At 40.1% G+C, this 25,896-nt stretch overlaps 10 protein-coding genes across 10 annotated transcripts; 5 read left to right on the top strand and 5 right to left on the bottom strand.

The window, feature by feature from the left end:
- The first annotated feature begins 1,377 nt into the window (after positions 1-1,377).
- F4817DRAFT_263460 (translation machinery-associated protein 22) lies at positions 1,378-2,919 on the top strand. Its single transcript, XM_049299327.1, has 4 exons — positions 1,378-1,967; positions 2,053-2,072; positions 2,171-2,258; positions 2,359-2,919. The coding sequence occupies exons 1-4, from the start codon at positions 1,901-1,903 to the stop codon at positions 2,784-2,786; spliced, it is 603 nt and encodes a 200-aa protein (XP_049162260.1). The 5' UTR covers positions 1,378-1,900; the 3' UTR covers positions 2,787-2,919.
- F4817DRAFT_263504 (Borealin N terminal-domain-containing protein) lies at positions 2,871-4,412 on the bottom strand. The gene is made up of 3 exons (XM_049299329.1): positions 4,015-4,412; positions 3,678-3,951; positions 2,871-3,629 (listed from the first exon to the last, which is right to left on the bottom strand). The coding sequence occupies exons 1-3, from the start codon at positions 4,187-4,189 to the stop codon at positions 3,011-3,013; spliced, it is 1,068 nt and encodes a 355-aa protein (XP_049162259.1). The 5' UTR covers positions 4,190-4,412; the 3' UTR covers positions 2,871-3,010.
- A 400-nt stretch (positions 4,413-4,812) lies between these two features.
- On the top strand, positions 4,813-5,789 carry F4817DRAFT_312896 (von Willebrand factor type A domain-containing protein; the record flags this gene model as incomplete). Its single annotated transcript, XM_049300180.1, has 2 exons — positions 4,813-5,103; positions 5,187-5,789. 2 exons carry the CDS (start codon positions 4,813-4,815, stop codon positions 5,787-5,789), a joined length of 894 nt encoding a protein of 297 aa, XP_049162258.1.
- A 191-nt stretch (positions 5,790-5,980) lies between these two features.
- Positions 5,981-7,033, bottom strand: F4817DRAFT_263435 (Sybindin-like protein). Its single transcript, XM_049299326.1, has 3 exons — positions 6,776-7,033; positions 6,585-6,707; positions 5,981-6,495 (listed from the first exon to the last, which is right to left on the bottom strand). Coding segments are annotated over exons 1-3 (492 nt in total). The 5' UTR covers positions 6,778-7,033; the 3' UTR covers positions 5,981-6,128.
- Positions 7,034-7,052: 19 nt separating this feature from the next.
- On the top strand, positions 7,053-8,472 carry F4817DRAFT_328007 (HRDC-like protein). The gene is made up of 3 exons (XM_049302108.1): positions 7,053-7,565; positions 7,664-7,791; positions 7,874-8,472. The coding sequence occupies exons 1-3, from the start codon at positions 7,384-7,386 to the stop codon at positions 7,993-7,995; spliced, it is 432 nt and encodes a 143-aa protein (XP_049162256.1). The 5' UTR covers positions 7,053-7,383; the 3' UTR covers positions 7,996-8,472.
- A 320-nt stretch (positions 8,473-8,792) lies between these two features.
- On the bottom strand, positions 8,793-9,730 carry F4817DRAFT_368612 (uncharacterized protein; the record flags this gene model as incomplete). The annotated part of the gene is made up of 1 exon (XM_049307259.1): positions 8,793-9,730. Exon 1 carries the CDS (start codon positions 9,489-9,491, stop codon positions 8,793-8,795), a length of 699 nt encoding a protein of 232 aa, XP_049162255.1. The 5' UTR covers positions 9,492-9,730.
- A 955-nt stretch (positions 9,731-10,685) lies between these two features.
- F4817DRAFT_328005 (60S ribosomal protein L9) lies at positions 10,686-12,203 on the bottom strand. The gene is made up of 5 exons (XM_049302107.1): positions 11,978-12,203; positions 11,787-11,834; positions 11,454-11,709; positions 11,176-11,353; positions 10,686-11,118 (listed from the first exon to the last, which is right to left on the bottom strand). The coding sequence occupies exons 1-5, from the start codon at positions 12,021-12,023 to the stop codon at positions 11,065-11,067; spliced, it is 582 nt and encodes a 193-aa protein (XP_049162254.1). The 5' UTR covers positions 12,024-12,203; the 3' UTR covers positions 10,686-11,064.
- Positions 12,204-12,464: 261 nt separating this feature from the next.
- F4817DRAFT_263403 (vacuolar protein sorting-associated protein 26) lies at positions 12,465-13,924 on the top strand. Its single transcript, XM_049299325.1, has 2 exons — positions 12,465-13,347; positions 13,440-13,924. The coding sequence occupies exons 1-2, from the start codon at positions 12,661-12,663 to the stop codon at positions 13,707-13,709; spliced, it is 957 nt and encodes a 318-aa protein (XP_049162253.1). The 5' UTR covers positions 12,465-12,660; the 3' UTR covers positions 13,710-13,924.
- Positions 13,925-14,177: 253 nt separating this feature from the next.
- On the bottom strand, positions 14,178-17,774 carry F4817DRAFT_312890 (nucleoporin Nup120/160-domain-containing protein; the record flags this gene model as incomplete). Its single annotated transcript, XM_049300179.1, has 3 exons — positions 14,178-15,019; positions 15,075-17,102; positions 17,156-17,774. 3 exons carry the CDS (start codon positions 17,772-17,774, stop codon positions 14,178-14,180), a joined length of 3,489 nt encoding a protein of 1,162 aa, XP_049162252.1.
- A 408-nt stretch (positions 17,775-18,182) lies between these two features.
- On the top strand, positions 18,183-19,822 carry F4817DRAFT_327994 (DNA repair protein rhp51). Its single transcript, XM_049302106.1, has 3 exons — positions 18,183-18,278; positions 18,341-18,488; positions 18,547-19,822. Exons 1-3 carry the CDS (start codon positions 18,195-18,197, stop codon positions 19,356-19,358), a joined length of 1,044 nt encoding a protein of 347 aa, XP_049162251.1. The 5' UTR covers positions 18,183-18,194; the 3' UTR covers positions 19,359-19,822.
- The last annotated feature ends 6,074 nt before the right edge of the window (positions 19,823-25,896 follow it).

The raw sequence follows: 25,896 nt of genomic DNA, 5'->3' as shown, positions 1-25,896 counted from the left end.
TGTGGTGAAAATAACGCCCAGCGTCGTTGAAAGCGAAGTGTAATTAAAGAAATATGTTTTAACGACAGGGACACTTCGATCAACGAAGCGATATGAAATGAGGCAACCTCAAGGAAGCTTGAGAAGAAGAGAATAAGAGAAACAATGCCTACCAAATGTTTGGGCGAGAGTAGTTTTATGACTCTGACCTCGGAGATGGGCAAGCGGCTATCGTGTGGAGAGAAGCAGCATGAAGAAAGTGAGCGCTTCCAGCCCAGTGGTTTGCTATGCTGATGGACGGGTAACTGCCCATCACCTGCATAGCCTTGGAGCCTTAGTGTAGATTCGGCCAGACACATACGTCGTGGACCCCATTTGGGGCCTGTTTAGGTATGAATGTGTGGTAGCTGTGCCGAAAGAAGACTCGTGGTCTCGTTGGGCGACGTTAGTCTAGAGGTTGTATCGGTCGAACTGCCCACACCAGCAACCAATCGGGACTGATAGACACACGGTTGGCGGTGATATAATTTTAGAACTCCTAGCAACATAAGCCAATAGTCCGACTGGCGCGCGGGAGTGTAGGACGGAGAGAATCGTTGATTGGCAAGCCATTGCGGACTTCCAGACCAATGGAGTAAAGGTTACGCTGACTGAGCGCTTAACCGCCCAGCGCCATTTGTGAGGTTCCGTGATTGGTCGAGTCATGTTCGTGGTGAGATTGATCGTGCAGAAAAACCAAACTTCCAGAACCCAATAAATATAATAGCGGAAGTAAAAGAACGTCATCTATACTACTAGACGGAGTTATTCTACCCATCTATGTAGGTATTTTGTTTAAATAGCGGTACGAGTCATCCGCGGCGAATGGGTTGCTTAGTATTAAGAGATATAATTGACTGGTCTCCGGATCTTCTATCTTAACGTGCTGTAAAAACAATAGTGCTGTCTCTCCTATAGTATAAACCTCAGGACATGTCCGAGCCTAAAGGACGAATAAGTAGTTGGTTTGTTATATACTACCTCAGACCATAGACTTACCGTGGAACTGAGTAGCTAGAACAGTCCTTTTGACCAATACCAATATTTTATAAGCTTAATAGCCGTTTGGATTATTTCAAAAGCGACAAACCGGACGACTGCGATATCGTGAATATTAATTACAATATTCGCTCCAGTAAAAAGACACGGTTAGGCTGATGAATTGAAGTTTAAGAAATATGATGCTAGGACTTTTGACTCGGACCTTCGTAGATATTCATCCTAGCTAGTTATAGGTTATAGTCCATGTCATTAATGCTGGCCTAAACGCAACAAGAAGACGCCATGTCGGCTCATGATACAAGGGAAGCAAAGCCATAAGGCTTGATGGTACTGTGTTTGACCAAACTTCATAGGTGGTAAAGTGATGAGTTGACATACTATTACTTAACATTACCTAGGTACCTATGTAAGTAAATTTAACTGTGGCGTCCACTCGACAAGACTACTTAAAACTGTGGCTTGCAATAGAGTTCCCCTCCAAATTTTCATTGGACGCAGCTACCAATCAACCGTAGATCTGCTCTTTGCACTAACACCTATGTAGGTTAAAGGTTAAACTCAGAAAACGGGCAGTCAGCTGTTTCGCGCCGTGCTCGCGGCGCATTTATTTAAAAAAACGAAACGCATAAACGCAAAACTACCCCACCAACCCACCATAAGACCCGGCCTACAATTACATAGGTACCTAAGGTTAGCGACCTGTCGAACGAACCCCGCGCTCCAGAATCAACAACCAAGAAATCCGGTCCCCTTGTTTAGCCAAACAACAAAACAGAATCTCTTAGCACACAGTCGCGACGAAACAACTTGCGTCTCTCCTTTTCAACCATCCCCCCCTCCCCAATCGCCACCTATATACAAAAACCTAGGTAGTTCAGGAATGGCAGATACAGAACAGGCAGAAGGCCCCAGCGAGCCCCAGGGCCGCCACGTGATATACTGCGGCGGTAAGTCAAACAAACAAAAACACGATACCCACCCACTAGGTCCCCAGAACAGCTGTAAACTGACCCTGTCCTGCTGCTATTCTAGTCTGCACCTTACCGCCAGAGGTACGATATTCCCTATTCATAGACCAGCTCCGCGAATGGTATTCGACAAAATAGACGTCATAGAGAGGTAGAAAATGTACTGATCGTCGAACAAGTAGTACTGCGAATATGGCGGCACCGTCAAGAAATGCCAGGACTGGCTGCAGAAAGCCCACCCGAGCCTATACGAGCGTATATGGTCTCCAGGTACGCAGGACCCCCGAAACACCCCCTATCCCTATAGATAGATACCCTCTCTCCTAGGCTGGACAACCCCACTAACGCCAGCTCTCCCCCCGTCCCGCAGAAGCCCTAGAAGCCGCCACGGCATCGCTCTCCGTCGAGGCGCAGAAGCGCGCCGCCAAGGACGCGCAGAAGAAAGCCGCGCAGGCCGAGAAGGCGGAGCAGAAGCAAGCAGACAAGATCGCCAACAGCGTCATAACAATCAAGCGGGTCGAGCGCAACAAGCGCAAATTCGTAACCGCCGTGTCCGGACTCGAGGCGTTTGGTCTCGACCTGAAGAAAGTCGCCAAGGAATTCGGCAAGAAATTTGCCACGGGCTCTTCTGTGACGAAGGTACCCAGCGGCGGCGAGGAGATCGTCGTGCAGGGCGACGTGTCGGACGAGATCGAGGAGTTCCTGCTAGAAAAGTACAAGGACACCATCCCTGAGGATAACATCGAACTCGTCGATGACAAGAAAAAGAAGGGCTCAACTGCCGCTACCGCCGGCTAGAAGCACATGCTCGTCTTGTCCAAGCTTACGAAGTGGGGGCGCAAGAAGAAGAAATCAAAGGGGACAAGATATTGGGAGGAAGATGGGGAAATCTTTTAGATAAAAACGCCAGCAAGGTTCTCATTGTGACCTGACTTAATCCATACCCCCCTCCTGTGCAGCGACAGAAAACAGAACCATAACGCCGAGCGAGATGCAATTAACACATTATAGTCATTTAATATCTAAGCTCTCTTCCTTAACGTCCTCCCTGTCCCCGTTCCAGAGGCAGCGGCTTTTGTTGCCGGGGGCTTTTTGGTTGTGGCTGATTTTATTGTGCTCATGACTGTTTTCTTGGCCGCGGGGGCTGTCGTCTTAGCTGTTCTTGAAGCGGTTGTCTTCTTGACTACCGACGTCGAACTGCCATTGCTCGACTCGCTTGTAGTACTAGCCTTCCGCCTTCCTCGCGTAGACGCCGCAGTCGGGGGACGTGATGGGACTGCGGCTTGTCGCGCACGTACAGATGCGTTGCCGTTAGCTGAGCTGGTCATAGATGAAGTGGTAGGTTTCCTTGTGATCGCAGGCCGTGATGCCTTCACCCTGTCTGCCATACTCGATATGATATTGGAAGAAGGCTTAGGCGGGGGTCCTTTCATAGGTGAAGCGGGCCTGCTAACTAGCGTCTTCATGGGAGATGCTGCCGGGCGAGCGCGGGGTACTATTCGCGTGTTTGAAGATGTGGGCGATAGGACCTGTCCCGGTTGGATTGTAGCAGGTTCCTTGCCCGGGATGCCGCGAGGCCTCTTCTTAGGATTCTGGACATCGTCGCCTTGGTTCTCCTTGTCTAGACCTAGTATTTCCTCGCTAGACAGTGTTAGTTAGCTAGAGAGAATAAACAAAATAAGTTCCTACCTTAGGCCTTTTGCATTGACTGCTGGAACTGGCTTTCGTGGGAGGGGTTTGGCTGACGCGCTATCCTTTGCAGGGACGGGTGGAGGTCTTGCTACATACGTTGACTTAGGTGGGCGAGGAGGTTGTTGTGGCTGCAGTGATTTGGAGAGGAGCTCGCCCATCTTCAGTTTTCGTAAGGCGGTGGGTATTCGGTTGACGCGCATCTCGACGCGTGATCGTAGTTGTTGCGCCTGGATGTTGTATTGAGCTCTTAGTCGTCTTGCACGTTCGGTAACTGCGATAAAAATTAGTTAAAAATCGAGGAACTTCATTATTTGGCTCGGCGGCGCGTCCGTACTCTCTAGTTGGAGGTTGTCGATGAGAGCTTGCTTCTGCGCAAGCGACAGGCCTAACTTCCGCTTCTTGATCGGACTTCGTTCAGGCGAACATCTTATCGTGTGTATCTTTTGGCCGTTAATTGAACCTGTTATAGCCTCTGATTTTCTCTTTCGCGTCGCTTTGACCGGTGCCATTTTGTGGAATATTTGTGTCGAGTATTTTCGATGCGGGTTTGGTGAATTAAAAATGCGGTAAAGTGTAAAATGTGAAATTCTGGACAGACGCGTTGTTTCGTGTAGGGGTTTTTTGAATATGGGGTAGAATGGAGTATGAAATGCAAGAATTCGGGTGTGTTGATGATGAAACCAATGCTTGTGCAAGTAAACAAAAGAGAGGGATGTGGGACATGCACTTGAGCGATACGAGTAATGCAATTGGATAATCTGAAACTTCCATGGTGGATTAGAGTGGATTATGTCATCTAAAATAGGAAGTCGATTCAATGTTATGTAAGTAAAAACCTTGGCAAGCAACTGGAAGCAACTTGGTCTAAGCTCTACCATTGATGTAGGTATTTCACTGTAGGTACCTTTGTACCCACCTAGGCTACACCTGCCTGACGTTTGTTCTGAAGAGCTTATCCTCCGATTCCAGCACCTGCAGTTACGAAGGTACTTAGCTGTAGTTGCATTCATCAACTTTTCTAACCCGTCATCAAAACCTCGTAGACTTACTCTCTAGATATCATAAGACAGGCCGGACCTCTACTATTTGCAAAAGAATATCGAGATTAGTTTACCACCACAACACCGCCAAAATGCCGTTGCAAGCTGTTATGATAGTCGTTGATAACAGCGAAAGCAGCCGCAATGGAGATTACCAGCCCTCTCGATTCGATGCCCAGGCCGATGCGATAAATATCATATTCGAGAGCATCACCCAGTCCAACCCCGAATCCTCCGTCGGCCTGATGAGCATGGGTGGCAAGGGACCCGAGGTTTTGTCCACTTTGACGACAGAACGGGGCAAGCTGCTCGAAGGTCTTCACCGTATGAAGAAGAAGATCTCGGGCTCGTCCCACCTTGCAACCGGAATCCAGATCGCTAGTGTATGTCAAACCTTCGTTTGCAACTACAACGGACACATGTGTATGATGACATCTAAGCTAATGATTGGTTTCCTCCGCGACAGCTAGCATTGAAGCACCGACAAAACAAATCCCAACGCCAGCGCATCATCGTCTTCGTGTGCTCGCCCGTAGCCGATGACGAGAAAAAGCTAGTATCTCTTGCTAAGAAGATGAAGAAGGGCAACATTGACATCGACTTTATCCTATTTGGCGACCTTGACGACGATGACGTACAGAAGAAGCTAGAGGCTTTTAACAATGCGGTCAAAACCAACGAGAACTCGCATCTTGTTGTTATCCCTCCTAGCGGCAAGCTTCTAAGCGACCAGCTGATAACTACCCCCATCTTGCTCGGAGAAGGAGCTGCGGGTGGTTCAGGTGGTATGGCCGAGGGTGGTGGCGACTTTGGCGATTTCGACTTCGACCCTAGCGCCGACCCCGAACTGGCTCTTGCTCTACGCATGAGTATGGAAGAGGAGAATGCAAGACAGGCCAAACAGGCCAAGGACGAGGCAGATGCTGCAAACAAGACGAGTCTGGAGGGAATACAGGAGGAGGGTGAGAACCAGCCTCTACTAAACGAACACGGTGAGCCTAGCGGAAGCGGATCTGCCGACAAGAAGAGCTCTAAGAAAGACGACGACGACAAGATGGACACGTCATAGACGAAGACCTGTTTGTCTGCAGTCTGTCGAATTCTCGCCGGCATGGGATCACGGAGTTGTTGGACTTGTACAATAATAATAGACCAAAGGCCTGTAGCGATGAATTAGGCGGGGAATGACATTTCTGCCGCAAGAAGGCAGAGGGCATTTTCTATCAATCAAGTTCCGGGCCGTAATGAAATCCAAGTCTGTTAACTCCAAACGCCATGCCGTGATGCAACTCTAGATAGCTAAGCCTTCCTAATTCCGCCCCGTCAAAGTCGCCAGATCCCTCCCCCTATGCCTAAAGGTGAGTCCGTAAGAGAAATCCGTAATACCTACTACTAGTAAGCCTCTGTATTATCGGGAGTTGTTAATCTCCCTGATATACGAGTTTAGCTTCCTGTCGAAGGTTTCGCAGCGGATAGGCATTTCTAGCTGGTAGAAAGGGTTCTTCATGACGTAGTCGGAATACAAGTCGTAGATCTTGCGTATGGTTATGTCCACGTTGGTCTGCATCGTATCTGTGAACAACAGGAACTTGGTGCCTGTCAACGTGGTGAAGCACTGTAACCGGAAGTTCTCCGTCTCCATGACCTCGAGACCCGAGGGCGGATCCGGCCGGCTTGGTATCGGCACGCCGCCCGCTGTTAACATCGCTTGCTGCTGGTGTTGGGCATTCATAAGCCCTTTCAGCGGGTTGAGACGGGCTGTGATGGCGTGGACTCTAGTAACGAGGTGAGTAAGTAATCTGATTCTCATAACTGCCTAACGCATTGCTGGATGCTGCTAATGAGACAGGGAGATGTGTCTCACCCGTGGAAAGTACCAGCAAGTACGAGGTAGTCATTTGTGTTCAGCTGGTTCAGGCCATCCCCGAAGGTGCGGTTGTAGATGAGACCGCCGGCCTTGTTGATGACAATGAGAGCTAGTACGCCCCTATATATATATGAGTTAGCAGTAATTCCACCTTTTATTTTATGGTAGATTTGGGGTTTGCTGCTTACATCGTACAGAGATAATTAATGAGGGCTTTGATTTTATTTGGATTTGGTCTTTTCTTTGCTCATATCTCATTAAGGAATACGTGTTCATGGCCCTTTCAATGTTGGTATGAGATCATAGCACACGATCACTTCCCTATGTATGTACAGCTCTGACTGAGGCCTTGGCAACTTAGTCGCTGAACAAAGTCAAAATAACCGAAGTTTCTCCTAAGAGTCCCTGAGATATTTAAGTACCCAGGTACCTATCTGAGCGTGCCGGGACTTTTAGACCGGATTTTCACAAGAAGCTTCCCCAAATTCTCCACAATTTAGCGGTCTTAGCACCTAACCTTGTTCATCACAGGCTACCACCAGGTTACAGGTTACCTACCTCCGTACAGCGCAGCCCCAGAGCCGCATTATCTGACAGCTGACATTTCTTCCTTTGTCGCATACCTATCCTATCGCATAACCATATCGCCATACCATCTACCTTCTATCAATTTGACCGCGCCGGTTTGCGACCAGCAAAAACAATAATTACTAATTGCTTCCTTTTTCCTCTTCTTGCATTTATCCCTTCCAACCGTCGCCATCCTACGAAGAAATAGCCCGGATAAATAAATACAATGTCTCATCCTCCCACGTCGCGGTCCAGAGCGCCACCCGCCGGCAACGAGGAGGCTACTACCGTCCTCAGGCTGGGCGAGTTCCAGGACGTCGACACCCTGACGCTATCCGAAGCCTCCCTCGTCATCAACGCCCTAGTCGCCAAGCGCCGCAACGACCGCAAGAACGTCAACGAGACAGAGTAAGAAGATTCTGTCCTTAAACCCACCCCCTGGGCAATTTTAGCTAGTCCCGGGCGACGAGGACAGGACTAACGTTTATTGTGCTTGTTTTTTTCAGGATGTTAACTAAGACTATCGATTACCTGGATACCTTCGCCCGCTTCAAGAAGAAGGAGAGCGTCGAGGCCGTGGAACGATTGTTGAGCTCGCATAAGGAGTTTCACAAGTTTGAGCGCGCGCAATTAGGTACGGTTTAGTTATAGAACCGTGGTTCTATTGATAAAGTAGGTGAACAGCAAAAGGCTAATCTGAAGGTCTATTCCTTTAGGATCGCTTTGCTGCGAGACGGCCGAGGAGGCCAAATACCTAATCCCGTCGATCACCGATAAAATCTCCGACGAAGAGCTACAAGAGCTGCTCAACGAGATCTACAAGCTGATGCCGCGATGATACCGCTCTCCATAAACCCGCGGTGCTCTAGCAAAGTGCCGTACCTCTTTCTTCTGTTCCTTATAACCGAACAGATCTACCGAAACCCACAACAACAACCTCCACGCGAGGCATAATTCCAAGGTTGAGAAGCTTGTGATAATGGATCCTAGGGGAACAAAGGCCGATCGATTTCTTGTCAGTTGGGCGTTTTCATTTGAATTAGACCAGGGGACCTGGTATTGCACTAAACGGCGTAGGATAAGGAAAAAAGACTGGCAGGCTTTCTTGATTTCTGTCATGTTCCATACCCCCCATAAGATCGGAAGATACAGGCAAAGACTAAATAAATAGCATTCGGTTGGTTTTGTCATGATTATTCTCTGGAATATCTTTGGTATACTGTGATACATTGTACTTTTTTGAATTTGTAGGGCTTTTTATTAACAAATATTGTAATATCTGATCGATACAGCAAATATAGTATTAAGAGGGAAGGTTGCTGTTTAGCATAGGTGATGATCTGTAGAGAGGAATCCACTCGTATAAAGAGTTGGCAAGTCAGGTTGATGAAAAGCAAGCTCATAGTCCTAACTACGAGCAAATAAAAGGGGGTTAGAACAAACCCCTATTCAAGCCCTCAGGCAATATAACACGATTCATCAACCAACTCCCTCAATCATCACACAATATACAACACAATACAATATCCAGCAGAGAAACAAGACCAAAACACCACCAGAACACCTCAAAATAAAACATCAGCCCTACCAACCCTTTCGATATTATAATCAACCACCCCCTCCCCAACATTTTCCCTACGGCAACTCACTAACCCCCCTAAACACCCCCTGCCCCTGCCCCTGCCCCTGCCCCCTCCACGCCGGATGATCCATCATGAAGCGCTCCGGCTCGTCCGCATACGGGGAATTCGGCAGCGTCTCCGCAGCCACGCGTTTCGCGATGCGGCGGCGACGGATGAGTAAACCGGCGATGAGGAGCGCGGTCAGGGCGAATATGGTGCTGCTTACGCATATACCGGCTATGGCGGCTGTAGAAAGGGGGGGCGTTGGTGAAGTTGTGTTTGCTTGTGGGAGAGCTGAGGTTGGGGGTGTTTGTACGTTGAGAGATGGGGATGATGAGGATGTAGGGGGTGAGGATGGAGGCAGTAATGGCGGTAAGGGCGGTGGTGTGATTGTTCCTGTGGCAGAATCTGATGATGTTGTAGATGGCTCTGGACTGCTGCCAGAGGTAATGGTCGAAGTAGATGTGATATCCAGAGTAACCGTCTGTGTCTGCGTCTTAGTCTCACCACCCGGTGGCGATGTAGTACTCGTGATATCCTCTCCTCCTTCGGTATTCGATGGCAGAGCGTCATCGGGACACCCCCCCGGGTTACACGCCTCCACGGCGCAACATCCAACGAATCCGGCCCGACAGCTGTAGAACACGAAGCCGGGGTCGCAGGTCCCAGGCTCCTTTACATTAGAGTCTCGCTTTCTCTGTTCGCGATTCATTTTGACTGTGGGGCTGTAGGAAGCGAGGACAGAGTGCAGGTATTCTTGTTGCTATGGTGGTGGTCGCTGGGGGAATGTTAGGGGGGTACCGTTTAAGGTGTTCGATAGTGCAGCGGCGACTCTATCCAGACGTTCGTTCTGGGAGCAGAGGGCATGTCGCTTAGTTCCAATATATTAGGGATAGGCGAGGTAGTTAAGATGTAGATTAAGTAGGTAAGGTAGTTAACAAGCAAGTAGTAGTCGAAAAGATAAATAGAGCCTCATAGGGGGAGGAGAAAACATGGGAAGGATCTTACGATGAAAAGCAAGGTTAGAAATATATCCGTAGTTTAGGTAAATACATGCCCCTCAAGAACGCTAGTTTATAACCCTTCGTGGTACCTATCAAGCAAGCCGATTACCTAGATCTAGAAGTGTTTGCCTTGCCCTTAGATGAGATGTAGATATACATATTAGTTACACCCGCCGTTGCATCTACCTAAGTACTAGGTAACTCGCCATGTGGGAAAGGAAAAGCCTAACGTTTTGAGGCTGATATGACACTTGAGCATAGATGTATATAAGTTGTCTATTATCTTCCGCCGTGACACGGGATTTCGACTGTATAGGTACTACATCCCATCCCATCCCATCCCATCTCCTTTACTTCCGTACGAACTGGTTCTTCGTATGCTACGTTGCACAGACGCCTTATTCCCCGTACAACCAGCTATCAAGACTTTTCTTCTTCTTCCAACAGTGTAACATGGATACCCATCCCATCCTATCCCATCCCTTCCACCACCGCCCCCTCGCGAATGCAAACAAGACAAAGAAAAGCTTCGGTAAGGGACTAGTTGAATATTTCGTTTGCTTCCGCTTTGATACCTAATATATATCAGAAACACAACCCCCCCCCCTACCTGCCCTGCTCAGCCCAGACGGAGAGCCGCATCTGAGATTAGGCAGCTAGACAGTAATACCGAAATTTATTTTAATATAAACCAGACTTTCGGTTTTATTCCGGGATCACTTAGAAAGATACAGCGACGGAGTTTACCGAGTTCTGTGAATACCTTTATAAGGTAACTTTTTGATATGTTAGTACTTACAAAATCGGCACTTGTTTTGATGCCACTTTACTAGATGCCATTTTACTAGGTGGCCCTCTACGCAAAATACCTGTTACATATGTGATATACGATGATGATAATGGTGCAATATAAATATTCCACGTCATGAAGGTCGCCTACGGGGAACTAGAATAAGTGCACAAGAATCATAGGGTAGAGTTTAATTTCTAGATGCTCCTAAGTTCTCATGGGCCGTCACGGATAGCTCAGTAAGAGTTATCTCAAATCCGCACCTCATCGTCTGAAAACCGCTAGTCCCTGAAGCGAGTATCATAAACGTATAACTTCACAATTCACATGACCGTAAAGTGTCCAAAGTTCGGTTCAGAAACACAGTTGCTCAGTATTCGGTTCCATTTTTCGTAGCTATTTTGCTACGTGAGATGCAGATGAACCCCGGCGACTCCGTATTGAGACCCTAAAAGCAAAGAAACCATTTGTGTCCCGTCATGTCCGCCCGTTTAGACCTCTTCCACGATGTTGCCCTTCTCGGAAACGTACATGCCGTCCAAGAACTAGATGTCTGTTAGCATAACCCCTATACTTACTAAGTAAAGATTAATCGAACATACCTTTCGGATATCCTTGTTTCGGACTCGGCAGATCTGTTGGATGTCGGCGGCGCTCTGGGAAACATCCTCGAGGGAGTTGCCTAGGAGGAGCAGCTCGTCCTTCTGGGCTGTGGAGATCTGGACATCGACACCAGACTGCATGACGACTCTTCGGACGAGCTTCTCACCGATGAAGTTTCTGTCGTTCACTATCAGCTACCATATTTTCTCAAAAACCCGCCGAGAAAGTGTCTTCAAACACGATCTCTCCCTACGCGTTCGGTAGGCTCAAAACATACCGGATCTCGACCTCGAAGTTGCCAGTCTCGCTGTTCTTCTCGACGTTGACGTTGATGGGGAAATGGGCGTAGACGTAACGCATCTTGTACTTGAAGCCCTTGGTGACACCGATGACCAAGTTGTTGATCAGGGTTCGGACGGTTCGGAGCGTGGCGACGTCCTTTCGCGAGCCGTGGTGAATCTCAATGCCAATAACATTCTTCTTCGGTCGCGAGAAGTTAACCGCGATGTGGCTCAGGTCCTTGGAAAGCTTGCCTGTTTCTCTCCGTTAGATTCCTTCGCGCCTCCAGGGTATATATTCGCCATCGTTATGGCTGTAGATGGTATCGTACCTCGGGGGCCCTCGACTGTGACATTGCGGGACTTGATTTGGACCTTGACTGTTTCGCGGGTCGCATGTCAGCATTCGTCTAAGTGAATCGCAAAGAAGTTCGAGATCCTCCAAGCAGCAAACACCCAACCCAAAATTTCTTAATTCCTGGGCCGATGCTACCAGCGCGGGTGAATCGGTTCGAAAACGTACCTCCCTCGGGAATCTCCAAGGTCTCGAGACTGTGGATGTATCGCATCTTGACGGTTCAGGTGAGGGTATAGCGGGGGGAGAAATGGACCTGAAGAAATTGAAACCGTGAGTAAATTGCTAGATCCCAGATACCAGCAGATGCGATGCTGATTGATTAAATGAAAAATAGAAAAGAATTAATCGTAGAGGGTATCGGGCGCGGAGCTCTAACGTACCTGAATGTGATGTCGTCTTGAACGGGGAAAAAAGTCTCCAGAGCCAAAGTCAAAAATTCAATCAATTGAGGAAATTCGTTGTGCGGCCAGTCGCTAAGCTTAGATTGGGGTAAGTGCCAGAATTTTAGTACAAGGTACTTTGCTTAGTTCGTTCCATTAGGGCTACAGCAGCGGGGCTACCGTCGTGGCTTCCAGCTGTGGCTGCCGTGGCTTGCCCATCTAGATTTCAATTTCAAAATCTAGGTTGAGGTCCACCGATTATCCGGTGAGGCTGAAGCTGAAGCTCGAGCCACATGGATTTTACCTGAACGCCGCTGGATCTCCCTCTGCCTCTCGTCCCAATTAACTGACGAATGAATGTGGGGCCGCAAGGCAGGAGAACAATAAGTGCTTCAACAACTCGCAAAGCATACGACGACTTCCAAACGGCCCAATTCCTCCCCTTCCGCACTCGAAAACCCGCCCAACATGTCGTACTTCTTCGCCACCCCGGTCGACATCGATATAGTGCTCGAAGATAGCGATGACCGCCAAGTGGTGGACATACGGGAGAAGCAGCGCCGCGAGAAGGCGCCGCTGTACATGGACGGGGAGTCCGTCAAGGGCCAAGTCACCGTGCGCCCCAAGGACGGCAAGCGCCTGGAACACACCGGTATCAAGGTCCAGTTCATCGGCACCATAGAGATGTTCTTCGACCGAGGCAATCACTACGAGTTCCTCTCCCTGAACCAGGAGCTCGCCGCGCCGGGCGAGCTGCAGCACCCCCAGACCTTCGACTTCAACTTCAAGAACGTCGAGAAGCAGTACGAGTCCTACAATGGCATCAACGTTAAGCTGCGGTACTTTGTGCGCGTCACCGTTGCCCGTCGCATGGCCGATGTTATCCGCGAGAAGGACCTCTGGGTTTACAGCTACCGCGTACCCCCCGAGATGAACTCCTCCATCAAGATGGACGTCGGTATCGAGGACTGCCTACACATCGAGTTCGAATACTCCAAGTCCAAGTACCACCTGAAGGACGTCATAGTCGGTCGCATATACTTCCTCCTCGTCCGTCTCAAGATTAAGCACATGGAGCTTAGTATTATTCGGAGGGAGACCACGGGCGCCGCACCTAACCAGTATAACGAGAGCGAGACCCTAGTGCGCTTCGAGGTAAGCCCCTTTCCCCCTATCTACCCCCCTACTCTTACAAACCATAACCCACCCAACATAAAACCAACCAACTAACCAACCCCCCTCCACAGATAATGGACGGCTCCCCCTCCCGCGGCGAAACCATCCCCATCCGGCTATTCCTAGGCGGCTTCGACCTAACACCCACCTTCCGGGACGTGAACAAGAAATTCTCCACGCGGTACTACCTAAGCCTAGTCCTCATCGACGAGGACGCGCGGCGCTACTTCAAGCAGTCGGAAATAATCCTGTACCGACAAGCCCCCGGCGACGCCGTCGAGTCCCAAGGCGTCGTCTCCGTGCCCGAGTCCACGCGCCCCCCCATGCCCTTAGCCGCTTAGCCGCCCAAGCGTAGCATGAAACTGGGAGTGAAATCTTGTTGTTTTACTGCCTATCATCATCATTATTACGGTTATTTACAAATTACTTGCCATGTCGCTGTCACGTTAAAACCTAATTCTCTGTACATTATTATTATTACTACTACCAACTCACCCCCCGCGAGGTCGAGCATTGACGGCACGGCGTTTAAGTGGTCTTTGGTCTTTGGTCTTTGATAGTTGGCATCATGTGATTGAGTCAGAAAGAGCCAAGGCGTTATGTTGCTCATGAGGGTTATAATAGTTCAATCAATCAAATCAGTCAATTCATCCGTCAATCCATTACAATTCGCGTTTTACCTATTCCTGTCGCGAAGTTCTGTTAGGGGGGGTGGGAGGCCTGAGGTCTATATCTGAAAGCTCAGGAGGTATCATCTAGTAAAAACACCCTATGTTGTACATTTGCGCTCATTCCTTATTATCCTCACATCACAGGATCTCCATCTCGTCGTCCGCCGTAAACCCGAATTGGTCGTTGTGGATAGCAGCAATACGGTCGAGTTCGTCCTGGTATTCCTTGCGAATGTCGGCCAACGTTACTACCTTGCGCTTAGAGAGGCTGTCTCGTTCGCCGAGCTTAATCGGGCGCGGTGGCCCCTCAGTCGTAATCCATGCCTGCTTTGGATCCACGCAGCTTAGGACGTTGATTAGCATTAGATACTGCCTCGTCACGGCCGTATCTAGAATATCTTCACCCGTAACTTGATCGCCTACTCCGAGCTGCCTAAGCTTCTGGATGCGATCGAGTAGGATTGCGGCGGCACCGCGGTAGTCGTTTCGCTTGATGCGCCAAGCATAGAGGATCTGGTGATATGGCACGCCGGTGATGACGTCTACCGTGTCTCGGCAGTGTTGCGCAAGTATGTCGTCGACGGCACTTTGTAGGCCCGGGAATGTAAGGTTGACTAGTTCTGAGTTGTGGAGGTTATCACACATCCTCTGGATAAGCGCCTGTAAGCATGAATGCTGTAAAGCATGATCCTTTATCGCTACGATCGTTGAGTGTGCCAACTCAAATTGCGAAGTGGATAGAGCACCGCTAAAGAGACGCAATTGTATCTCTGTTCGGACCTTGCTAGCATCTTCGGTATTCGCGTTTACGAACTGGAGAGCGAGACGAGCAAAATCGATAACGAACGAATAAGCCTTCTGGTGTTCATAGAGAGCTACTATGTGAGCATAATATCGTGGTAATCCTGCAAACAGTAGGTTCCATTCTGTCTCATCAAGGAGACCACTGCTGTGCCTTTCGGGGTTTGCCTGAGGTAGACCTATATAAACCATTAGCTTAGGTACGCTTCTTAAGCCCTATCGATAACTACTTACTCATGCCATATGCGGCTCTCTTAAAGTATGTGGCTGCGGTCGTAAAGTCCTTCAGGGCAAGATGTACACGCCCTTGCACATAAGTTGAGAAGGGATCTTGCTCGCAAAATGGACTCAACTCAATAGCAAGATCCGCCCTGTCTCTAATAAGCAGACCACACTGAATATATTGAGGTTGTAACTCCACGTTACTAGCGGGAGCACAGAGGTCTGCAGCGATGTGCGTGATTATTGAGGGTACTCCTCCCGAGGGTAATGATCCCGGTTCGGGTACTCCGAGAAGGTGTCCCACATTACCCTCGAGCGCGGTGAGAATTCTATACTCTTCGGCCTGTCGCTTCGGGGCTACGGGAGAGGTATCAGACACGGAATTCGATCTGTCTGCTCTCGCGAGTGGTGTTGTTAGCTGGGTACTGACGAGCCATCGAAGGAGTTCGAGTCGTTTAAGTATAATGAGCAAGTTTCTGTATATCACACCAACTTCAACGCGGTTGTGGAGAGCATCCTCAGGACGATCGAATTCGAATTCCATGTGGACGAGGAGGATCAGTTGGCTAAAGCTGACGTTCCACTGTACCTCGACTAGGTCTTGAGTTGCCTTAACGACAACTTTTCGCCCAAACTCTGTTAGGGGAAGCTCAGTAGGATGTGGAGAATTCCAACATTCGTTACACGTCGCAAGCACTCTGTCGCATAGTTGCGTTGTTACTACGTTGAAGTTTGGACCAAGCGCATCAGTCACCTGAGCGGCGTCTTCGTCGGAGATTTGGCGCCAGAATCCCGTCTTGTCTGAAACGAACTGGAGTCGTTCTTGATCTGATTTGGACGACTCTTCTAGCATCTCTGGGCGAATAACAGAATGGCATATCTGCAACATGCTGTCCGAGAAACCCTCGACGAAATTGGTACCAGAGATGACAAGAGTTGGAACCTCATTCGACCCTTCATACTCTATCTGTGGGTTGTGGCATATATGCTCCAGCTTGCTACATTCTCTGATAGCAGAGATGCTATCGGCGCATACGACCCATGGCATCCCCGACTCCCCATCGTAAGAAAACGATAAAGCTTCACCTCTAGGTTTGTCTAGCTCGAGTAAAATTCTGTAGAATTTCCGCCACTGCATCTCACTCGAGGTCCTGAACTGTTCATGATCCATGTCACCTGATGATGACTTATTAAGGGATGAGGTTGAGGCGATGGCGGAGCAAATTGACTCAGCGAGGCCTATACCATTGCGAGACGAGACGTTACTCTGTCTTCCGATCGCTCCCTCGTAAGCGCTGAGCGCAGCCTCCACAGTTGCCCTGGGGAATCTTCCGGGGAAGAATATTAGCTGTAGCCATTTTTCTGTAGGGTCTGTAGGATCGGATGGGCCAGATAATTGTGCGGTCGGTATAGCAGTGTCAGCGTATACGGATCGCCAACGGTCCTGCCAGACTTCGACGAGTTCATCTATTAAGAATGTCAACTCCTGAACTCGGTATGCCATATTATTCTTCCACAAAAGCCACATCCTGTATACTCCGGATGATGAATGCTCCGCTACACTGAAATCTGCGAGAGTCCAGACATCCGAGCCAAGAGGAGGATTAGGCACCAACTCGTAGTCAGGATAGAGATCATCCGCATCGACGGAGTTGGCATTATCGGACCTTAGCATCCAAAACTTAAACTCCCCAGGACCGACGGGAGAATATGTTACGAGCAGACGTTTGCCCTCGGTGGTGCCCACGATACGGATTAGGTTCGCTTGCGTCGCATCTATCTGCCACTTCCCTGTCTCCTGGGGGTCTCTGTCGGAATTAAGTAAGTCTACAGCTCCGAGGATCTGTCCGCTATTAAGATTCCAAATTCGTAGTCGATGGTCGAGGCAGACTGTGAAAAGGAAAGATGCACTATTAAGCCCTAGATCCGTGTGAACTGCAGCTGCAGCAGCCTTGATGTCTAGATCTCCGCGACCTCCCAACAAACTTCGTAACCAGCCCTTCGCATTATAAAATGTCTCTTTCCAGGGCGAGTGGGTGGCTAGAAACAATGTTAAGTATACAACTTGCAAACAAAATGGGTACCAAACAAACCATTATGTCCCGTATTCCTATCAAATCGTATATGACCGCCATCAGAGAGAGTCGCGACCAGTTGGTCATTATCGACTGCAACAAGTCTGTATGGATGCTTAAAGTTGCGGAACGCATTGGGCTGGTAAATCTTGCAGGCGTCTCCAAGTCCTGTTTCGACAAACGAACGCTTACGGAAAGAGTCTGGCCTCAAGAAGAGAGTATATAGCTGGTTGGAAGTATCGAGGATGAAGATACTAAGCGCATCGTGGTCTGGAGGATCGCAAAGGGCAACGCAGCTAGGTATAATAGGGTGCTGGAAGTGGAAGTTGAGGATGAGGTTTGCGTCGGCAGCCTTCTTCGGTTTATAGAGATCGACGGTTCGTATGCTCAAAACGGTATCGTCTTCAAGGACTCGCCAAAGGAATCCCCTGGGAGAGCTATGGTGTTTTCGGTAGTATATGGCAGAAGTCGTAGCTAGAGAGGCATCTTTCTTAGCGATTGCTTTGGCTGATCTGCTGGCACGCTGGGTCCGTGCCTGGGAACTCGTGGTAGGGAGCTCGACATCAACAATGTACGAGCTTGATGATGGCTCCAAGTTCAGGCGCGTTTCCTTGTAGGAATACACAGCGGCCGCCATGCTGAATGCGACCCTCGGAGGAAAATTGATGTCGTCAAGATAGGTACCTATGTTTATGAATGACGCGGGCGACGGGGAATTCAGAGCTTCAAAACAACTCGAAGAAGTTACTGGCCGAACTGGAGCTTATCGATAAGTTGGTGGTTGCTGAGAGCTACGAAAGTACGAAAGTAATAAAGTTCCTGTGGGGGCTGCCTGCCTGCAGCAAACAGTGGGTACTTCGTACGGATTACATTCCAACTAAACCCGAGTTAAATTGATAAATTACTCACGTGCTTCCGCGATTTCCATTTGTTTTCTCGCCACATTTCGCGTTTGACGCGTTTATGAAGTCTTCTCGGACCAAGTCTATACACATTCGCTCTCTTACTCTCGTCTTCCTTTATATTCGGTCAAGTTGAGCATTTATAATTCGCAGATATGGCAGAGGAATACGAGGATGGACCGGAGGAGAGTAGTGGCGTGACTGGCCCTGGGGCTCCAACGCCTATCTTTGCTCTAGAGGTAAGATACGGCTCGTTCTAAGAGACGCAGTATCGGATTTGTACTGACTAACCTTACAATAGGGCCTTTCAGGCTTGACAAAGCGTGACTGTCAGCTTTTGGCTGATGGAGGTTATCAAACTGTCGAAGCAGTCGCCTACACACCAAGACGTACCTTAGAGCTGGTTAAAGGTATATCAGAACAAAAGGCACAGAAGGTCCTCGGAGAAGGTAAATTTTCTATATTCCTAGACGATTATATCTCAAAAACTCATCTAACACGAATTAGCATCTAAATTGGTTCCTATGGGCTTCACAACCGCTACAGAAATGCATCAGCGGAGAAGCGAGCTGATTTCTATCACTACGGGATCGAAGAACCTAGACACTCTACTGGCCGGTGGTGTCGAGACCGGCTCGGTGACAGAACTCTTCGGCGAGTTCCGTACCGGAAAAAGTCAGATCTGCCATACACTCGCAGTCACGTGCCAACTGCCCTTCGATATGGGCGGCGGCGAAGGCAAATGTCTATACATCGACACGGAAGGCACATTCAGACCAGTACGGCTCCTCGCCGTAGCCAATCGTTACGGCCTATCTGGCGAGGAAGTCCTCGACAACGTCGCCTACGCGCGAGCCTACAACTCCGACCACCAGCTGCAACTGCTAACCCAAGCCGCCACGATGATGTGCGAGACCCGGTTTTCCCTACTCATCGTGGACAGCGCCACCTCCCTCTATCGAACAGACTTCCTCGGTCGAGGAGAGCTCTCCTCTCGACAAACCCACTTAGCCAAGTTCATGCGCACGCTACAAAGACTAGCGGATGAATTCGGCATCGCCGTCGTCATCACCAACCAGGTCGTAGCCCAAGTCGACGGCGGCCCATCAGCAATGTTCAACCCGGACCCCAAAAAGCCGATCGGCGGCAACATCATCGCGCACGCCAGCACCACGCGAGTCAGTCTGAAGAAGGGTCGCGCCGAGACCCGTATCGCCAAGATCTACGACAGCCCCTGCTTGCCCGAAAGCGATTGTCTGTTTGCGATCAAAGAGGACGGCATTGGGGACCCGGCGCCCAAGGACATGGATAAGGAATAATACTATGTTAGGATGTAGGCCGCCCCAGTGTTAATAGGATGGGCGGTCCTTAGTGTAGGCACCGTTTTGGGGGGAACGAAGGAAATGACTACGGGATATGACTGACTGGGCTTCTATATAAGCGGCATGCATGGCTTTGGCGTTTCGAAAGGGGATAACTGCATGCTTGGAGCTTATTTCTTCCTATTTTTATGCTTTATTCCGTAGCATTTGTATTTTAAGGTTGACTTGCAGCCTTAGATGTAAGTCAGCTTTACTCTATGTAATACACACAATCAAACTTTCCAACGGTCTAGCCTAGCACTAGCTCTAGCAGCCTCGACCCGCCAACCAAGAATGCCATGGTAGATCTAGCAGGGGTGGTGATCCAGCTCGTGATTAGCGCTGCGATGAGCTGACGGCGGACGCCCATCTGACCAAAGCGCCAGGTCAGTCCTACTAAGCTATGTCTTTACATATATATACACTACAGTTGAAAACCTAGTATAGAGCGGTGACCAATTCCTTTTTACACTTTTTAACTTTTATTAAGAAAACTTTCCTTACTTGCTTACATAACGTTTTTTCGGAGAAAAGTTTTCGCTTTTAAATTTAAACTAAAGGGGAAAAGGCTTAAATTTAATAAATACGGACCAATTAATAATGAAATAAATAAAATAAGTTTTTAATTAATTAAATTAACTGTTATAAAAGTAAGTAAAAAATGTATTTAATTAAATTAATAAATAATATTAATAATAATATTAATAAAAAATAAATATATTTAAATTAACATAAAAATTAATAAAATAAAACGTGTAATTAATAAACGTTTATTTATATATAAAAATATAAGTTTATAATAAAACGTTATAATAATTAACCAATTAAACGATATGTTAAATCCCAGGCAAATATGTTAAAAAGCTTTAAAATTAAAAAGGAAAGTTAGTTGTAAAAATTTAACCAATTAAATAAAACACACGCATTTTACCGGAAACCTCGGGATTATGCTTTAATAAATAAATTAATTATATTAAATATAATTTTAAATTTATGTTATTTTAATATATTAATATAATTTTATATAATAGTAAATTATATGGTTTTTTTTAGTTTTAATTTACATATATAAATTTAATTTATTTGATTAATTAATTATAAACAAGGTTTAATAAAACTTAATAAAATTTATTTTAATAAAAAAAAGTTTTAATATAATTTTTTAAGTAAAATTTTTTATATATACCATATTACCTTTTTATTTGAAATTAAATTTTTTTACTTTTTTTATAACTTTTTTTGTTAATATTATATAATTTTTTTATATATATTAATTTTATAATATTATAAACCTTATTTTTAAACTATAAAAAACTTGTTATAATTTATATAATTTTAAAAAAAATTATTATTAAATATATATTTTTTAAATTATTTTATTTTTTTTATATATATAATTTATTTATTTATTTTATTTTTTAAAATTGTTTATAAATAAAACATTTCTTTTCCTTTTAATTATTTAACTATTTTTTCTTTTTATATTTTTTTTTTAACCTTTTTTAACATTATAAACTTATTATTTTATTATTTAAAAAATAATATTATAAATTTTACTTTTATTTTAATAAAGTTTTTTTAAAATATTTAATAATAAAAATGGCAATAGCGTATAAGTTTTAAAATGGCGTAATTAATTTTATTAATAGTTTTTTTTTTTTAACTTATAACAATATATTTAATATTATCAAAATTTGCTATAAATTAAATTTAAATTTATAAAATTTAATTGTATAAATTAAATTATTATTATTTATATAATATATCAATAAATTTAAATATGTTAATTTTTATTATTAACGGTTTAATTTTAACCAATTTATAAATTAAATTAATAATAATTTATTAACGTAAATAATTTGTAAATATAACTAATATATAACTGTTAATTTATTAACGTTAAAATTTTAACAATTAAAATTTTAATAATATTTAAAAAATGTGTTAAATATATATAATCATATAATATACTTACCGAAATTAATACCAAGATATTAATACGTTACCTTTTTTTTTTACACCTTTTTTATACATTATTTAAATTAGTTTACAAGAAGATTCTGGCGTTAATAACCTTTTACCATTATTACCATTATTATTATTATTAATATAACTTTTTATATAATTACTTATATAACCAACGTTAAATATACTTAAATTACTAGTTATTAACAATATAAATTTAACTTTATTTGGGGTTTTTTATAATAATTTAGCTTAAAATATTCGAAAATCTTATATCCATTATAAAAAACGGTGGTTTAATATATAATTTAAAAATGATATATATTATAATTATAAATTTTATAACACAAATTTAATACTAGATAATATATACTTTTTTTTGGTTAAAAATAATTTTAATTTTGATATTATATTTAAATCTCTTTTAATATTAATATAAATAAAAAAAATAATTATATTTTAATTTTATTATTTTATTAAAATTTATTAAATCTAAGGTTTATAATATTATTATAAAAATTATATTTATTATTTTTTTTAAAATATTGATTTATTATACCAATAATTACCAAAATTACTTAAAAAGTTTAATGTTATTATATTATGGTTAATTAATCTTTAATTATAATAATAAATTTTTTAAAATTTCCATATTTATTAAAAACATATTATATAATAACTTCGTTTTTTATAAAAAAACTACCTTGGTTATTAAAATATCTTAATAAATAAAGGTTAATTTTTTTAATTACCGGAAAATAATAATATATTATTATAATTACTATTATATTAATTAAATAGTAATAATAAAAATATTAATAATAATATTTTAAATAATAATTTTACCGTTTTTATAAATAAATATAATACTTCCGTTATTTTTAATTTAATTATTTTATAATTATAATTTAATATTATATAAAATTTTATTAATAAATTTAATATTTTATTTAATTTACCCAATATTTAATTTATTTTTATATTTAAATTAAATAAGATTTAACCACTTTTATTTTTTATATTCTTTACTTTTTACCCGCATAATATAAATAAATTTATAACTTTTTAACTTTATAATATTAAATTTATAAATTATATTAAATATATTTTTTAATAATATAATAATAAATTTACTTTTTACCCCCACTTTTATTATATAACTTTTAATATATTAAAACATTATTAAATTAATAATTAAAATACGTTTTATGTTAACTAAATAAACTTGGTAAATTTTACTAACGTTAATAATATATAAACCATTTTTAATAAAAATATTTTAAAAATGTAAACATTATTTAATTTAATAATTTAATATATTATTAACATACCAAATATTTAACTTTATTAAATAAATTAACAAATAAAATTAAACTTATAAATTAATATATTTAAATATCCGGCATTATTTTCCACTTTTAACGTTATTAATATATAATAAAATAATTTTTATTAATTTTTATTAAAATATTTGGAATAGTAAAACGTTAATAAAATCTTTAAAATTATTATAATTAAGAATAATTTACAATTATATTTACACGTTACCGTTTACCACTTTTATACTTAATTTATAAAATTTTTTAAAATTATAATTTTAATTAAATTTAAAATTAATAATTTTTAATACCAATTTAAATAATAAAACCAAAATAATCTATATATTTATATATTATTATAAAATAATAAATAAAATTTATAAATTATTATTTATAATATATTAATATTAAAAAACCAGAAAAACTTTATTTAAACTTAATTTAAATATATTATAATTATAAATTTAATATTAAGCCAAATATTTATAAATAACTTATTTAATTTTTTAATTAATAAAAAATTATATACTGTTATATATTTATAAAAAGTTATATAATTTGTATAAATTTATATATATAACTTAAATTATTATTTCCAATTATTAAAAAAAAAATATAACATTAATAATTTAAATTTTAAACTTATAATTACCACATAGGTTTTAAATAAAAAAACAGTTTAATTATTAAAATTTTAGAGGTTTTAAATATTTATTATAATTTTTTAACACATTTTAAACAAAAATATTAAATTATTTTAATATAAATATTAATTCCATTATCCCCATCCGTTAATATTATTAATTAAAATTAATAAATTATTAAATTTTAATTATAATAATTTTATAATAAAATAAAATAATTTAAAATTAAACTTATATAATATTACTGTTATAATTAAATAAAGTGTTAATATAAACATAACGCTATATATTAACGTATATACCATAAAAACTTACATTACCAAATATTACTTTAAAATTAAAACGTTTATTTAAACTTTTACCATATTAACCGTTAAAATTATACCCCGTTTTAATAACCAATCTCCACTTTTATCGTTCGTAACAAAATTCATAAATAAAATAATTAATAAACACAATATTTCAGAACAAAAATTAATACATAAATTATTTAAATATTTATTATAAATAAACTTTTATACCACATTTTAAATAAATTACCAATTAAATTCCAAAAATACTTAACGTTTTATAATTATTAATAAATAAATTTAAAAAATAAATTCTTTATTTATTAAATACTATAACCGGTTTAATATATTACCTTAAATAACATTATTTAAATAATTTATTTAATATAATTAAAATTATAAACCAACGTTTTAACCTTAAATTTAAAACTATATTTTTATATATAATTTAAAATATAAGTTAAATAAAGATTAATATAAAAATTACTATTAAATTAAACTTATATTACATTATTTTTTTCAGGATTTTATTAATAAAATAAAAACCGTTAATAATATTTTATATAAAATATATATTAATATATATATTATATATAATAAATAATATTATAATATTTATTTTATAAATTATTATAAAAAAATCTTAATTTTTACCGATTATAAAAAATTTTAAAATAAAGATATTTTTATTAAAATAATTTATAATTTATAAAATAATATAATTAATTTCCAACCAAATAATTAAAAATATATTATAACTTAAAATCGGTTAAAATATTAATTTAAAAATATTTAATATAATTAAAATTTTTATATTAATAAATATCCAAATTTTAATAACAAAATTAATTATTAAATTAATATTTAATAATAATATAATAATTTTAATATTTATATTATAAATATCTTTAATAACGTTAAAAATATGTTAAATATAAAATAATAAAAATTTTACAATTTATATATAAATTATTATTAAAATTATTTTACTGGTAAAAATTTAACATTATTATTAATTAACGTTAACGGGTTAGGTAATAACAAAAAAACGTATATATTAAACGTTTTTTTAATATATTTATAATAATTAGCGTAAAAATACAATATATAAAATCCGATTTTTTATATTGCATTTATAAAAGTAATAGTTAATATTATTAATAATTATACTTTTTATTCCACTTTTCAATTATTAGTACAAAATGTATTTAACCTTTTATTAATTATAATGTTAAATTAAACCTAGTATAATTTCGGCATTATATAATATGTTTTTATTAATAAAAAATTTATAATTAACTTAAAAACTTTTTATTAAATTAATTTTTGATTTAAAGAAATTATAATAAATTTAAATATAATTATAAATAGTTTAAATATAATTATATTAAATAATTTTTAATAATTCTTTTTTATTAATAACTAATTATTATTTTTTTAAAATTTTATTAATATTAATAATATAATTAATTACGTTATATATAAATATTTTAATTAAATAATTTGTTTATTTACTGTTATATAATAAAATAATTTTAATTAAAAGATTTTTTGTTAAATTTTAAAAATTATTTACCATTTTTATATAAATTAATTTAAATAAAAACTATTTAATATTAAAATATAAATTAAATTAAATTTTAATAAAATTAATTATTTTAATATAATTTTTTAAATCTTTTTTTAACATAATATTATAAATAAATATAATTATAATTATTTATTATTTTTTAATTACTTAATAAAAAATATTAAAATAATTAAAACCAATTAAAATTAAAAATTACTTAATATTTAATTAACCAATAATTTTAAACATTAATTATTTATAATTATTAACACATAATATATATTAACATAAAATATTTAAATAAATTAAAATTTTATAAATAAATCTATTAACATTATTAAAGATTTAATATAGTTAAAAAGTTTTGATCTATTTATTTTACCTTTTTTTATTATTTTCGTTTTTTTTTCCGGTTATATTAAACCTTTACTTTTTTATATAAAATAAAATAAAATAATAATCTTTATTTTTTATTTAATTTAATTATATAAAATTAATAATAAATTTTATTAACATAACTAATTTCTATTAATAATTACTTTTATTATTACAATTTATAAAACTTAAAAAATTATTTATAATTAAACCATATTAAATATTTCCGAAAAGGAATTTATTACCAATTTTATTTATATTATAATATTATATATAAAATAATTAAATAATTTAATATTTATTACTTTTTTTAACTTAATTATATTATAATAT

The sequence above is a fragment of the Daldinia loculata genome (genome assembly GCF_022478755.1).
Source record: "Daldinia loculata strain CBS 113971 unplaced genomic scaffold F4817scaffold_7, whole genome shotgun sequence".
In the NCBI taxonomy this organism is placed as follows: domain Eukaryota; kingdom Fungi; phylum Ascomycota; class Sordariomycetes; order Xylariales; family Hypoxylaceae; genus Daldinia; species Daldinia loculata.
This window is presented reverse-complemented; position numbering and strand designations above follow the sequence as displayed.